Source organism: Empidonax traillii, unplaced genomic scaffold (assembly GCF_003031625.1).
Source record: "Empidonax traillii isolate 1590-97213 ecotype Southwest subspecies unplaced genomic scaffold, ASM303162v1 scaffold244:size1524873, whole genome shotgun sequence".
In the NCBI taxonomy this organism is placed as follows: Eukaryota; Metazoa; Chordata; class Aves; order Passeriformes; family Tyrannidae; genus Empidonax; species Empidonax traillii.
The window spans coordinates 1,362,359-1,376,075 of NW_020955437.1; the positions used below are offsets into that span (position 1 = coordinate 1,362,359).

General features: G+C 38.7%; 1 protein-coding gene across 1 annotated transcript in view; it reads right to left on the minus strand.

The window, feature by feature from the left end:
• MYO16 (myosin XVI) overlaps nt 1–13,717 on the minus strand; it is a 182,581-nt gene that overhangs the window by 24,097 nt on the left and 144,767 nt on the right. The window contains exon 27 of the mRNA XM_027888682.1: nt 1,203–1,361. Coding sequence (XP_027744483.1) covers nt 1,203–1,361 — 159 coding nt within the window. The remainder of the gene's footprint in view (nt 1–1,202; nt 1,362–13,717) is intronic.

Here is a 13,717-nt window from a genome sequence, read left to right on the forward strand (position 1 = left end):
GTGAAACAGATAGGCTCTTACAGTTACTCTGATGCCAATCTGCATAAACTATATAGGAGTCCATACACAAGCAGTGGACTTCAGATGTAAATGGAAAGGAATAACCATGGAGGCTTCCTTCAAGGGAGAGTAAAGTGCCAAGAGCTGCAGGAAGAACACCGTGCAAAGTGCGTGTCTTATCTATGTAATAACTACTCTAATTTTCACTTGGGTTACACAGAGTAAGCACCTCTACAACGCACTCCACTGGGGGTACAGAACTGTCAAATAGCTGGGTAATACCTCCCCTTTGCTAACCAAGGGTCAGATCAACTCAGTCACTTGCATAGTTATCAAATTTAAAGTTTCATTTAATGATTAAACATTTCTCTATATTCTACTAGGTGCTAGTTGGAAATGACAACAAATTTCAGTAAATTTTACCTGCAATGTTTTGAGGGTCTCCCACAAAAGGATCTGTAGTTTTCGATAATGTAGGATCACAACTTTCAGCATCGCAATGTAAAAGGTTATTACAGGCTTTCTAATTACTTTATGTGTTTGTACAAGAAATGGCAAATGCTCTTTCTTTCAGACTAAGAACTCTGATAAGTGGAAGACTGGTGGTGGAAAAGTCATAGTTTCATAGTACAGAGCTGTAGAAAGGTGTTACTCCTAATACTAAAAATGAACTAAAAGAGAATAGCAATATGTTATAAAAAATGAAAAGTTTTAATTTTCTATTAAAAATCTGAACTCACAGGAGTGTTATTTCCTTAGGATTTATGATTTTAAGACCTTGAAAGATTTCATTCTTTCTGTCACTGCTCTTGCACCATTTTGTATTGCAGTGATAAACAATTTATCATTCACTAGTAAGGCCCCTATAGCAAAGGGAGATCCTGATTTTCCATTTTCTCTCCCATTTATATTGATTATAGGATCAGAATCTCAAATCTCAGTCCTCCATGCCTTAGGCTGCTTATAGACTTGGAGCTGAACTAATTACAAATTCCTCAACAGAAGCTGTTTTATTTTCTTCACATTCAGCTTTTATTGGAGAGGGGCTTATCAGTTCGCACATACAAAGTTAAGCCAGTTCCAGAAACACAGATATTTCACAACTCAGAAGATTCCAGCCTGAGTATATCTTAAAAAGCTCATTCAAGGAAACACTTCAGCAATTTTATGTTAGAAGAGCTTTGGGATTAAAAACTGCTTACCATTTGATACTGAATTTCCATTTTCAGCAGTCACCGAACTGGACAGTGGATTAGATGGCTGAGTTCCATGGTTATTTGCATTTTTATCCTGCGTTTCTGATCCAGTATCTGATGTATTTGGATCTTCCCTGCTTCTCAAGTTCAGATTAGTTTCAGCACCTGATGTAAACAGAGAAAATGCTTGTCAGCTTACAGCATTCATCCACACTATTAACTAGTGGCTTTCACATGTAAGTAGAAAAAAGTCAAATTAATTTAATTAAACACTAAATTCACAAGATGAGTGATGAATGTGGAGGGTTTAAGTCAGTGATTTTTGCAGGATGGTTTTTTTGTTCTGTTTCATTTTGTTATGTTTTTTGCTAGTGTTCCATTTGTAGCCTTTTAAAGCTTATAGAAGTGAATATCATTACAAAATTTCATTTATATTCTTCCTTTCCACATAAATGTTAGTGAATAAAACTCAGCAAGTGTTTGTATTGTCTCTATTTTAGATTCTATTATATTATATTCACAGGAGTTTACATACGACTGTCATCACTGCAATGCCTTTCATCATTGCATTAGGTGATATGAGCAACAGATACAATATGGGGTTATTTTTTCTTTCATCTCCTCCTACATGAAATAAAATGGCTTTTGAGATGAAACCATACGTAGTAATATTCCTCCCAGCCCAGCCTCCCCATGGCCATTATTTACCCAGCCTCAGGGCTTCCCAGCCATCAGTTGTCATTTTCTATAAAGTTACAGGTTTTCATGTCAGAGCCTTTTAGTTAAATTTCTTCAGGACATCAGAGGAGATCTGATCCTGTAGGAATTCCTAAGCTTTGTACAATGCACACGCATTTGTTCAAAGAAAAGGGCAAAACAAAACCCTTATCTTCTTCCCTCTCTGATTGCACATCCACACAAAGCAGAACAGCTCACAGCAAAGTGCCTGGAGCTGGCTCTGAGCTTGCCTGGCTTTGTCAGCCCAGTGCACCACAAGAAACAGGGCTCCGCCACAGGCTATGCCCAAGTGGTGCTTGGTGTGAACTACCCACTTGAGTTTAGAGGCCTAAAGCACATTCAGAGCTGGAAGGCAAGACTGTGAAGGGATGGAGATAGTAAGAGGGATCCCCACTGCATCTCTGGCTACTTTTTCTGTATTGAACATATATGCATATTCTTTCCTTGTGATAGTCAGGTTTGATTCAGAGAAGACAAAGCTGAATTCAGTGCTCTGTTCCAGTTTTCCAAACTCTTTCCACTCCCTCTGAGAGCTGGCCTTAGGTTTGGGGCTGACATAATATGGCTGACCCGAGCGCAGAGGTCCTCCTATAACACTCTAAAATGGAAGTTTCTCTTCTATGACAGCTCTCAAAGAGTTATTTCTTGATTTTAGTTGTGTCTATTTAAGCTTTGTCATAATGATGGCAGGAACCAGTGGAGGTCAAAAGACTAGCTATTAAAACCAACATTACTGTGTTCATCCATATTTCCCATAACATTCTCAGCTCTCCCAAAGATATGATATATTCTTATAAATCTTGAGCACATAAACATTCTTTAAGGGGAAGGAAAAACATTTTTTCAACAGGTAATGGATACTTTACCTGCAGATTTTTCCAAGCTAAAGCTGACTGTGTGGTCAATTTTTCATTTTTATGCCTGAACTGAAAAAAAAATCCACCTCATTTAAAAAGTATCAATATTAAAAAAATTAATTAATGAAATGAAAACTATAAATTCATTCTGGTTAACTCAAAATGGTTCACTTCATTCAAAAGGGCTTTCTTATTTTGGTTAAGGTTTCTAACTCAGTTATCTAACTCTAATCCTTCTTAAGATTTCCTTATCTAACAAAAAAACTGTCTTAAAAAGTCAAAAAGTTAATTTTCAAGCTGTCAGAATAAAACATTTTTTTTTTTTTTGCTCCCTTCCTTGCCCTCATTCCTGTTCATTATTTTTTGCCAGATCTGATTGGATTGTTTCAGTGGCAATGTTTCATAAAATGCATCTTTAGGCAAGTGTGCTATGCACTGAAAAAATTAGGCCAGCTCTACCCACAGTAATTGACTTGGGAGAGGCGGTAGAACCAGAGTCTGTGCTGTAAAATGCATACAGTACAATTATAAGAGCATGCCTGATTTAGCTTTTTTACAAGCAAGTTGACTGCAAAATGCATCTTTGCAGCTCATTTTAAATTTGTCTGAAAAGGAAATGTCACTTTTAGATGTTAATAGTCAGTGCACTTGCCTATAGATCATAATCCACCTACATAATTATTATGCCACCTTTTACTAAAGAGTCTTGGGGGAAGTGGCTGGGATCCTTATTTTTCTTGATATCCAAAAGATTTATTGATTTGCCTGACATCTGCAATTCATTTGCGAATGAACAAGTAGAAAGACTTTTTCCTGCATTTCTGTTTGCAGAAGCCTTTTGTTTCATAGGTACATTGATACCTTTTTATGGCATTCATGAAGGGCTCTTGGGAAAAAAAAAAAAAGAAGTTATCTTTTCTCCTCTGTATCTGTGGGATGAAATACCAAAAAATATCGTGGATAGATACTATTGAGCTAAAATGTCATTCTAAATTGGCAGAAATAAGTAGTGGACATATATGCAGCATATCTTTTTGGGCAGCTACCTAGACAGAAATCTCTTATCCCATTTACTCTATTCAGTCATTGTAAGAAATGTATATCTTTCGTTTCTATACAGAAAACTATATAGAGAAAACATATTTCATAGTGCCTTATTTAACTGGTCTCAGGGGTTAAAAAGAAGCCTATATTTTATTTCAAAATAATCTGTATTAAATAAAGGTACTTGAATTAATTTCCTATATATAGGCATCTTCAGCTCCTTTTTGGAGCAGATTCATGTGAGTCTACAGAAAAAGTGTAACTGCATATGTTGGCAAACTTCTAACAGACTCCTGGAGAAGCCCGAGTGTATCAATAGCAAAAAAGTAGTGTTCATTTATTTCGGGCTTTGTGTAAAATGGGTGAGTTTCTGAAGAGAATCTTTTCTATAAATAGGATAATAAGAGTGCACTTCTGCTCCAAGCAAGGCCAGCTGTGAGGTCAGACCACTGCTCAGGGTTTTGCCCAGCCAGGTCTTGTAATCCCCAGTATGGAGCCTGCCCAACCTCCTTGTGCAGCCTCTCAGTCTGCCTTTCGCTGCCCTGCCTGTCCTCATGGGAAATGTTTCAGTACCCACAGTGAACCCCTCTCGTTGCAGTTCCTGCTGTACCTTGTTGCCCTGCCATGCAGGGCTGTGAAGGGCCCAGCTGCCTCCTTTCCATCCCCTCCCCACTCTCTGCTTACAGAACCACATTTCAACCCTGAGTATTTACTGTGTCCAGTTCTGGGCTCCTCAGAAAGAAAAGGAGCTACTGGGGAGGGTTCAGCAGTGGCCACAGCCCTGCATACTGTCTCTGCTGCTAAGTCTCACTGACTTTTCCCAGGGCTGCTCCTCAGACAGCCTGATCCCAGACTCTGCTGAAAAGATATCTCTGACTCAGTCAAGCTCTACTCTGACTAATCCTGCAGTTAATGAGTATAGGCTACAAGGATGTATGGATATTTGGATTGAGGGCATCATTTGCCCCTCAGTTATGCTGTAGCATAGTTACTAGCTGGAAGCAATCAATTGTATAGTGCTTTTAATCAGAGTATGACAAATCAAAGTATAACAGTTATTTCCTTACAAGCAAGCTCCATATTCCAACAAATACATAATTAATTACATCAACATTACTTGAAAAGTGTAACAGAAACAGAATGCAAAAGAGGCAGCTCATGAAATCCACATTTGTTTGTTATCCTAATGTTCTTGCAAGAGACTGAGTTTAAAACTCATGACAAGGTCATAAGGCACAAGATGGACATAATTTCACTTATTTTATGAAAAAAGAATTCAGAATATGACAATTATGGAAATTAATGTATTTGCTTCCCCCCCTCCTTTCTGAGTCATTATCTCACTTTTAAAAGAAACCAATACACTGAAAGTCTGCGACAGAACTTTTTGTCAAAAGAATAACTTAAACTCTTTTAATTGAGCTATGACTTTCAAATATCCTGTTATAAAGCCCTTTTTTCCCTCAAACATAAAATGTATGATCCCAAACATCATAGTTTTTCATAAGCAGTATTTAGGCCGAATTACTGCTTTATGACCAAGTTAGAAAATGAGCCAGTACTGGCTCTATTCAGATGAGTTAATGAGGTTAAATTGCAATACTGAAATATTTTGAGAAACTATTAGTTTTCCATAGAAATTATACATTTAGCTTATTTAACAAAGTCTAAAGCAAGTTTAAATCAGTGATTGCAATCAGCATTTAGGTGGAATCATCATAGACTGTGCAGCTAGACATGAAAAACTAGTATGCTTTAAAAGCCCAGCAGTAACTCACCTGGTTGGGTTGTATTTTTCTTTTCTGTCAAAGCCTTTGCTTTGCTCTCCTTTCTTTAAATGGATGTATATTAATAATGTATTTGTCCCCATATGTTTTTTTCCAAACACTTCTCCTTATAACATTTAGTGTTCATTTACAGTATGACTGAAAACTCATCATTAACAACAGGAGGCTTCCACTGCTTTCAGCAGGTTTTGGATCACATTTATGCTTACCTTGTGTGCTTTCTGCAGCACGGCCAAAGCACTCATAATAGTGTAAAGGGGCTCATAATAGTGTAAATATAGAGGGACTCTTAATTTGTTTATCCTGGTTATTCAAATGTGATCATAACTGTTCTCTCTGGTCCTGAGGCAAATGGTAAGAGACCCATATCTGTGCTACTACACTTTCTCGCCCTCCACAGAAGAGAGGTTGCATCCAAGTCATCTACTGTGAATAGTCCCTGGCCTGTGTTGTTTCCTGAACCATGTCCAGATTTTCTTGGAAAGGAGCCAACCTGCCAGGTCCCAAGCAATGCCAGGGACTGTTCTAGCACTTTGAATGTGCAAAGGATTGAGCTGCCATACCAAGGACATTCCGCGGCACTGGTTCATTTAATGAAACAGATATAGCCCTTCACCTTGACAGCTAGTTACCGGTGGTCAATATTAATCCATCTCAGGAAAAAAAAAGGAAAACTGTGGAAGAAAAACCACCTCAAATCAGATGGGACTAGTGGAGCACTGAACTGTTGTACAGTTTCTGCTGATGACACATTTGAAGGTTTCATCCTGACTGTACAGCAAGAGCAAGTTCTCCCTTATTTTGCTCTGGTATAAATGGAAGTCATACACTCCTCTTGATCTGACTTGATATGACCATTCTTTCAAGGCACACATTTCTTTTCTTTAATTAAACAGACAGCTAAGGACAAGCTCCCAGCTGAGGAAATTCAGTGTCACAAGCTAGGCAGGATATAGCTCAGTTCTAAATTTGAAACAATCCCAGTATAACATCAAACACTATTTCATTGTTCATAGAAAACATGATTTTCTGCAACCAATAATCAATACACACTTTTAGGTATCGAGATCCACAGCTACTCACAATGTATCTGTGACTTAAAAAAAGGAAGACACATAAATTCTGGCAGATAAATTAATGCAATACAGGAGGAGAAGCTTTTAGTAACTGGGCTACCATGAAATCTAAAAGCTAAATAGCTCAATTTCCTTGAAACCTATGGCTGACATAGAGCAAAATGGGAATTTCAAATCAAGCAGCTTATCATTAAACATGTGAATAAGAGAGGACTGATGGATCCTATTAACCTGCATATAAAAGACAAGAAGTTGCAGACAGAATGGATTTCTGATCTGTGCTCCCACTCCTTCTTGGGAAAGTCAGGAATACGCCGAATCCTAGTGCCTGACCCTAGACATCTGTTACATTTACAGTGGTAAGTGGACATTTTGAAGGGGGAAGGGGGGGGGGAAGGCAACTTCAGAAATTTTGCAGATATTTTTTGAAGAAAGAAGGGGAGTTTAAATAAGAACAGGTAATTTTATTTTGGCTTGAGCGTTCACTGTTTTCTTACACCTTGACAATTATACTTTGTGTTTCCTATTTTGCTCTGACTTAGCACTGAGACATTCCTTTTCTGTGGCATTTGCTAGCTACCCTCAGCACATGTTGTCTTGGATGCCCTTTCACTGGATAAATGCATATTGCTTCAGAGTAGTTCAGTTTACTCACATGAAGTCACACCGTGACCTCCTGTAGCATGACTGTTTACTTTGTCTACTGAGAGCTGGAGGCAAACAGATGCATCTTACTTGCTGAAAGAAATGGAGCGGGCAGAAAACTGTCAAGACAGGATTCCCCCAGTCTATTAGTGCTGCTGCCTGTCTCACTTTCTTAGTTGTGCTATTGGCTGCCACTGCCAACAGAGGCAGTAATTATTCACTGATTTATTTCACCTCACAAAGCCTACCCTTACAGCAGCAATTGCCTAGGACTTCCCCCCTGCAGTGATGCTCCTAGGATAGTAGCAATGAATTTGTAGTGTCACTTCTGGCACCCTTTCTCTCTGAGCTGTGTAAATGGAGCTATCAGATGATGTCACAAGCCACTCCAGAAGCTGCATTCTTCAGTGGAGCGGGTAAACACAAAATGCTCTGGGAAGCTGCATTCATGGAACCTCTGTGTGAACACTGGAAAGCAAAGAGAGGAGACATGGGCCATAAAGAACAAGTAACAAAACTCACTCTGCTGGAGGGAAAGAGCTTCTCCGAAGAATATTGTGTTAGTGTGACACCAATCAGCCACATTTCAGAAGATGAGGATGGTAGTGAGAAAGAGGCTGCTGAAGTGGCTGCAGGAACTCCTAGGTCTGGTTCAGACTTTAAGAGCCAACAGCTCAATTACTATTTCATAAATCACAGATCTGGAAAGCATACACCTAGAACAGGAAGGTTCCTTCTTTCTTCTCTGACAGACATGCTGGTGGGAAGATAGTGCTCTTATTTTACATTTATTTCAGTGACAATCATTACAAGGTACAGACCTTTCCCTTCTTCCTAGAAGCAATGTTAGGAACATCCCTGGATCAGGTAAACTTCCAGAGTTGGTGAGGGAGACAGATAACGTAAGTGCCTTCTTTCCCTGTCTAGAGGACTCTGAATTGTTGAACTAGGTTTGTTTGCAACATGAGACAAAGAATACTGCTCTGAAGTGGAGAAAACAGCCTTGTCAAACACTAGTAAAGGATGAAGAAACCTCTCTTGCCTGATAGTATCTAAGCAAGAACTTGGAACACCACTTTAGTGCAGTGAGGTAGACTCCAGCTAGTGTACATATTTCAGAGACTGGGGATTTCATTTATCCCATCTTCTCTAGGAACTGGTCTTTGCAGGCCTTTCTGAGATCCATAACTAACCACACAAGGCAAGTAGGAGGGCAGCACTGCTTGGGATAATTTTCTGCCTTAGCAAAAGCATTTCTTCCCATGCCCCAACCCTGCTCCTTTTCAAGTCTAATATGGAAAAAGAAAAAAAAGTAGCTGATTTTACTCTGTAATAGTTTTATTTACTGTTAGGTGTGTTGATTGGCTGACCAAAGAGTCTACTTATGGTGTTTTTGTGTTTAAAAAGCTGCTGGTGTGCTGGAAAAGGAGGAGGCAATTTGCTGAGAAACACAGCTTTCCTTTTTTTGAACTGTTTTCTTCTAATTCATGTAGATGCAGCAGTTCTTCCTGAAGGCAGACATTAAGGTTTGTTTACGTTTCTGTGTGGTATCTCAGTAACGGAACAGCGATTACTGGGCTTTAGCTGCTGTTGGAAGGAATTATGTGATGAGACACCGTCTCAACCTTCCTCCCCCTCAGACAAAGTTGCAAATATTGTAAAAATAAACAAACAAAAACCTCCAAAGAAACAAACAGATACAGATTTGCTACTGCCAACAATATCACATCAGTTCTATTTACTTTTCCCACAGAATGCTTCTACAGAGATTTTTCAGGATCCCTCTCATACCAGCTTTGGCACTGACTGCAATGCAGAAGTCTTAGCATAGGTGACTGCATTGGGCAGAAGAATTGTTTGAGTAGACCCTAAGAGACAATCCAAGGAATATTTTTGGTTCACCTGTAGTGCAATCCTGCCCATCAAACAGGGACAGCTATTGTGGAAAATCTCTCAGACAAGAATCCTATTTGCTTTCAAAGTGAGCTTCTAAAACAAAAACTAAATTTAGATATCTCTTTAGCTTGTTTGCAAGTTCATCTTGAAGGGATAGAGTGATGGTTAATGATACCTTTGTTAACCTCAAAGCAAGAACGTATGGGTATCATGGATGCAGTGTGCTAAGCATTTTTTTTGTGCCATACTGTGCACAAATATAACCAATCAGTGTCTAAAAACTGTCCCTAAATGCTACTAGTATGTCAGCATCATAGTGCAACCTGCCCTTAGGGAAAGAGCTAAGAGAAATAATGAAATGTAGAGATTCAGGTCTACTTTAATATGTTTTTTGTTTTAAAAAATTCACCTCAAAGAGTATAAAATTAGTTTTCATGGTTTTCATTTTAAAATAGAATAAAAACTCAAGATAAAAAAGCACTGAACTTGAAGGCTTCTGTATTTTCCCATTCACTTGTGGGGCCAGGAAGAAGACAGATGTCCCAAACTGCTGCTCCTATTTCCAGTGCTCCACTTCCAAATCTCCTACGGTCTCACAGCAGAGTGCAGCAGTATGGAGAGAGCATGAGGGTCAGGGCACCCTCATGTTTATGACCAAGTATTTTCCCAATCTCTTTCCAACTGTCTTCTCTTGGTTCTCCAACCAGCCCCCCAAAATGCCAGTGTTGAAACTAGAACACAATCCACACATGCAGGCCTATAGAATTTCATAGTTTCATGGTGAGCTCCATGAGTCCTGCCAATAACTTTGAGTTACCACTGAGGGGCTGGAATTTGCATAGCCATTGTCTTGGATACCTGAGTCAGTGAGTGCAGAAGTAGTGTCGCTTGTTTGTAAGACAGCTTTTGTTGTTGTGCAGACATACTCCTAAATGACAACTTGACCAGTGTTGAAATGGCCACTCTTGATTTTATTTAGGTCCCCCAAAAAGTCAGCACATTACGTTGTTGACATTTCCAGTATGAATCATTTTACTATGTTTGAGGCAGACCATTTCAATACTTTACAAACATTTTTGAAAGCCTGGACATAAAAATATTTATTTCTGCACACAATTTTAGAATGCTTGATTTTCATTTCAAGGCAAAACAAATATAAATGTCACAATCTTGACATTTTCTGTGACATGGAATTGTTGTTCTCTACCGAGGTTCTATGAAAAAAAAGATTTAATGCTGAGATGGATGTAAATAAGTTAAAAGCATCTAAAGAGACTTCTCATTCAAGTTGAGAATTCAGCTAGACACCTTCACTAAAATGTGTGTTTATATTTCATTCTCCACTATGTTCCAAATGCCTATAGTCCTGTAAAATGAAATGACATGACATTTACTGACAAATACCCACCTTCTTGTTTGGTATCAAGAACGTAAGGCTGCTACAGTTTAATTTCCATCTCTCAGATATGGCTAATTTGTCAAAATTGGTTTATGATTAGTGATGCAGTGGCTCCTAAACAAAGCCATTTGTGGTTTTGCATCTTGGATCACAAATAAAAAATCCTGAAGACTTTATACTATTTAGAGAAGCTGACAACACTGTTAGTAATGAGACAGCTTCCTGAACCATTGCTGAATTTGCAACCATGATATTGCATCAGATGTTGAAGAAAATACATTGTTATGAAAATACTAATCCTGTAAATGTCTACCTGAATGATCAAAGTCATTATTAAAAGAGGGATATTATTAAAATCTTTAGGTTTGAAATGCACTAAGCTGAACCAGTATGGTGTGGTTATTGTGTTTGAATATCAGACAGGATGAAGGGGACACAAAGTAAATCCAAGTCAGTGGAAACGATAAAAAACAGAGTCAGCAATTTAAAAGAAATGCTTGCAGTTCTTAGAAATGGACCATGTAAAAGGAACAGAAAAGTCAGTACAATTACTTCTCCTCAGCTTTCCTCTTGTTGAGCAGTGACAAGGTATGAACATGAGAAAGTCTGCACTGGTTCAGACCAAGGAACTGCCTACTTCAGGATCCTTTTCCAAAAGCTGTAAATAGTTACAGTATAAGGTCAATAGAAATCAAAAATGCAGTGATATTTCCTCTGCAATTCTGGGGCTGCACAGTCTCCCTCAACCTCTATTTCTGTGGATATAAGTTTTAGAAATTGTATGGAGGACTGCTAAGGATTTAATTTTATTTTCAATACAAGCACTTAAATGCAAAATAAATATAAAGCTTTTATGACAATACCTATTCCTTTTTAACCTAAAAATTATACTTGATTTGTTCTTCTAATAATCTTCAGGTTATAATTATTTATGGTAATCACACACAAAGCCTTTTTCCCATGTCAGAACAGAAAAACAAAGCAAATTCCACATTACATGATTTTAGTCTGTAAGAGCAAACAGTGAAATCAACTAGGAAGAGAAATGCTACAATGAAAAAAGAAAAAGTCATATTAGAAAACCAAAACACTCTTCAGCAGTTAAATATACTAGTTTTAAGATATTCTGAAGTGGAAAATTATTCTTGGTACATTGTGTTTATCCTGAAACAACAGATATTTTCTGTGATAATTCCATTATCCAGATAATGGCAGTCTTACAGCTGAGGAGAAGACTGCAGTTAAGGTGGCATCTTTCAGACTGTACAAAAGTCAAAAATATTCTGAAAATAAGAATGAAGTGTACTTTCTCTAGACTCTTTAACCTCTTTTTCTGCTGCAATAATGGAAATCACAATTATTTCCTGTGAAAAATCACCCAGCATGGGCTGGATGGCAACCCTATTGCCAGCAGTTCTGTCTCCTCCTTTGTAATTTTCCTTATAGGGCATCTATGGTTAGCCAAGAATGGGCCTTCTCATAATGACTCGCATTAAACTCTTACTGGCAGCGCTTTGGCTTCCTCCCACTTTTCTGTATCTACTGCAAGAGATTCAGATAGAGAGCTGCAAGTACTAAATAGTGAATGTGTAAGTTTGCTGATGACACTAAACTGGGAGGAGCCTTTGACTCCCTCGAAGGCAGAGAGGCCCCACAGAGAGACCTCCATAAATTAGAGGACTGGGCAATCACCAACTATAGGAACTTTAAGAAGGGAAAGTGCTGGATTCTCCACCTGGGATGGGGCAACCTGGTTGTGTGTACACACTAAGGAATGAGAGGATGGAGAGCAGTGCCATGGAAAGGGACCTGGCAGTCCTGGTCAATGGCAAGTTGAATATGAGTCAGCAGTGCCCTGGCAGTCAGGAGGGTCAACTGTGGGGGGCATCGAGCAAAGTATCCCCAGCTAGCTGAGGGAGGGGATTGTCCTGCTCTGCTCTGCACTGGTGTGGCCTCAACTTGGATATTGTGTGCAGCTTTGGGCACCACAATATAAGAAGGATATTAACCTGTTAGAGAGTATCCAAAGGAGGGCAACAAAGATAATGAAGGGCCTTGAGGAGAAGCCTTATAAGGAGCAGCTGAGGTTACTTGGTCTGTTCAGCCTGGAAAGAAGAGACTGACGGGACACCTCACTGCAGTCTCTAGCATCCTCAAGAAGCAAAGCAGAGGCGTTAAGTACTTATCTATTCACTCTCATGACCAGTGATGGGACTTGAGGAAATAGCATTAAGCTGAATCGGGAAAGGTTTAGATTACATATCAGAAAAAGGCTTTTCACCCAGAGGGTGGTTTAGCACCAGAACAGGCTCCCCAGATAGCAACAAGACTGTCTGATTTTAAGCATCTGGACAACACTTTCAGGCATATGGTGTGATTCTTGGGGTGTCCTGGGCAGGGACAGGAGTTGTATTCAGTAATCCTGATGGGTCCCTTCCAACTCAGCATATTCTATGATTCTGTGAATCAGAAGTTGATGACTCTCCTGTGTTTAGATATCTGATCTGAAAATTAGTCACAGAAAGTCACCCTAACTCCCTGCTAATTACGGCAATTATATAAACAGATATTAATCTCTTTCTGAGAAGTGTTGTGAAGCTTAGCTGACTAAAGTTTTAATGATTTTGAGAATTTTCCTTGAAAGATGTAATAGAAGTTGCCTTATGCAATCATTCCTCCAACATTCACAGGTAAAAGACAAAAGGTGAAAACACAGCGTTCTCTATTCCTCATGGTTTGTAAGTTGTTAGCTTTTCCACAAAGAAAGTAAAACTATTTCATTATACAATAGGAATGAGATGCATATATCATTATTATCTTTATTAAGTTGCTTAAGATGAAAAGCTGAGTGGCTTCGAGGGTAAGGGACTGCGATATCATCTCAGAAAACAAGCAGGGATTTAATTTGCAATCTGCTGTTGAGATGTTAGCTATATACAATACCTTGCTCTAATTTGTTGACAAAAGGAAATTATTTATCAAAGGAATACCTGCCTTTGACAGGACAGTACTTCCCATACTTATGCATTAAATGCTGTTATTTTCAAAGTTTGAGCCAATCTCAATAAAGAGTATTTGG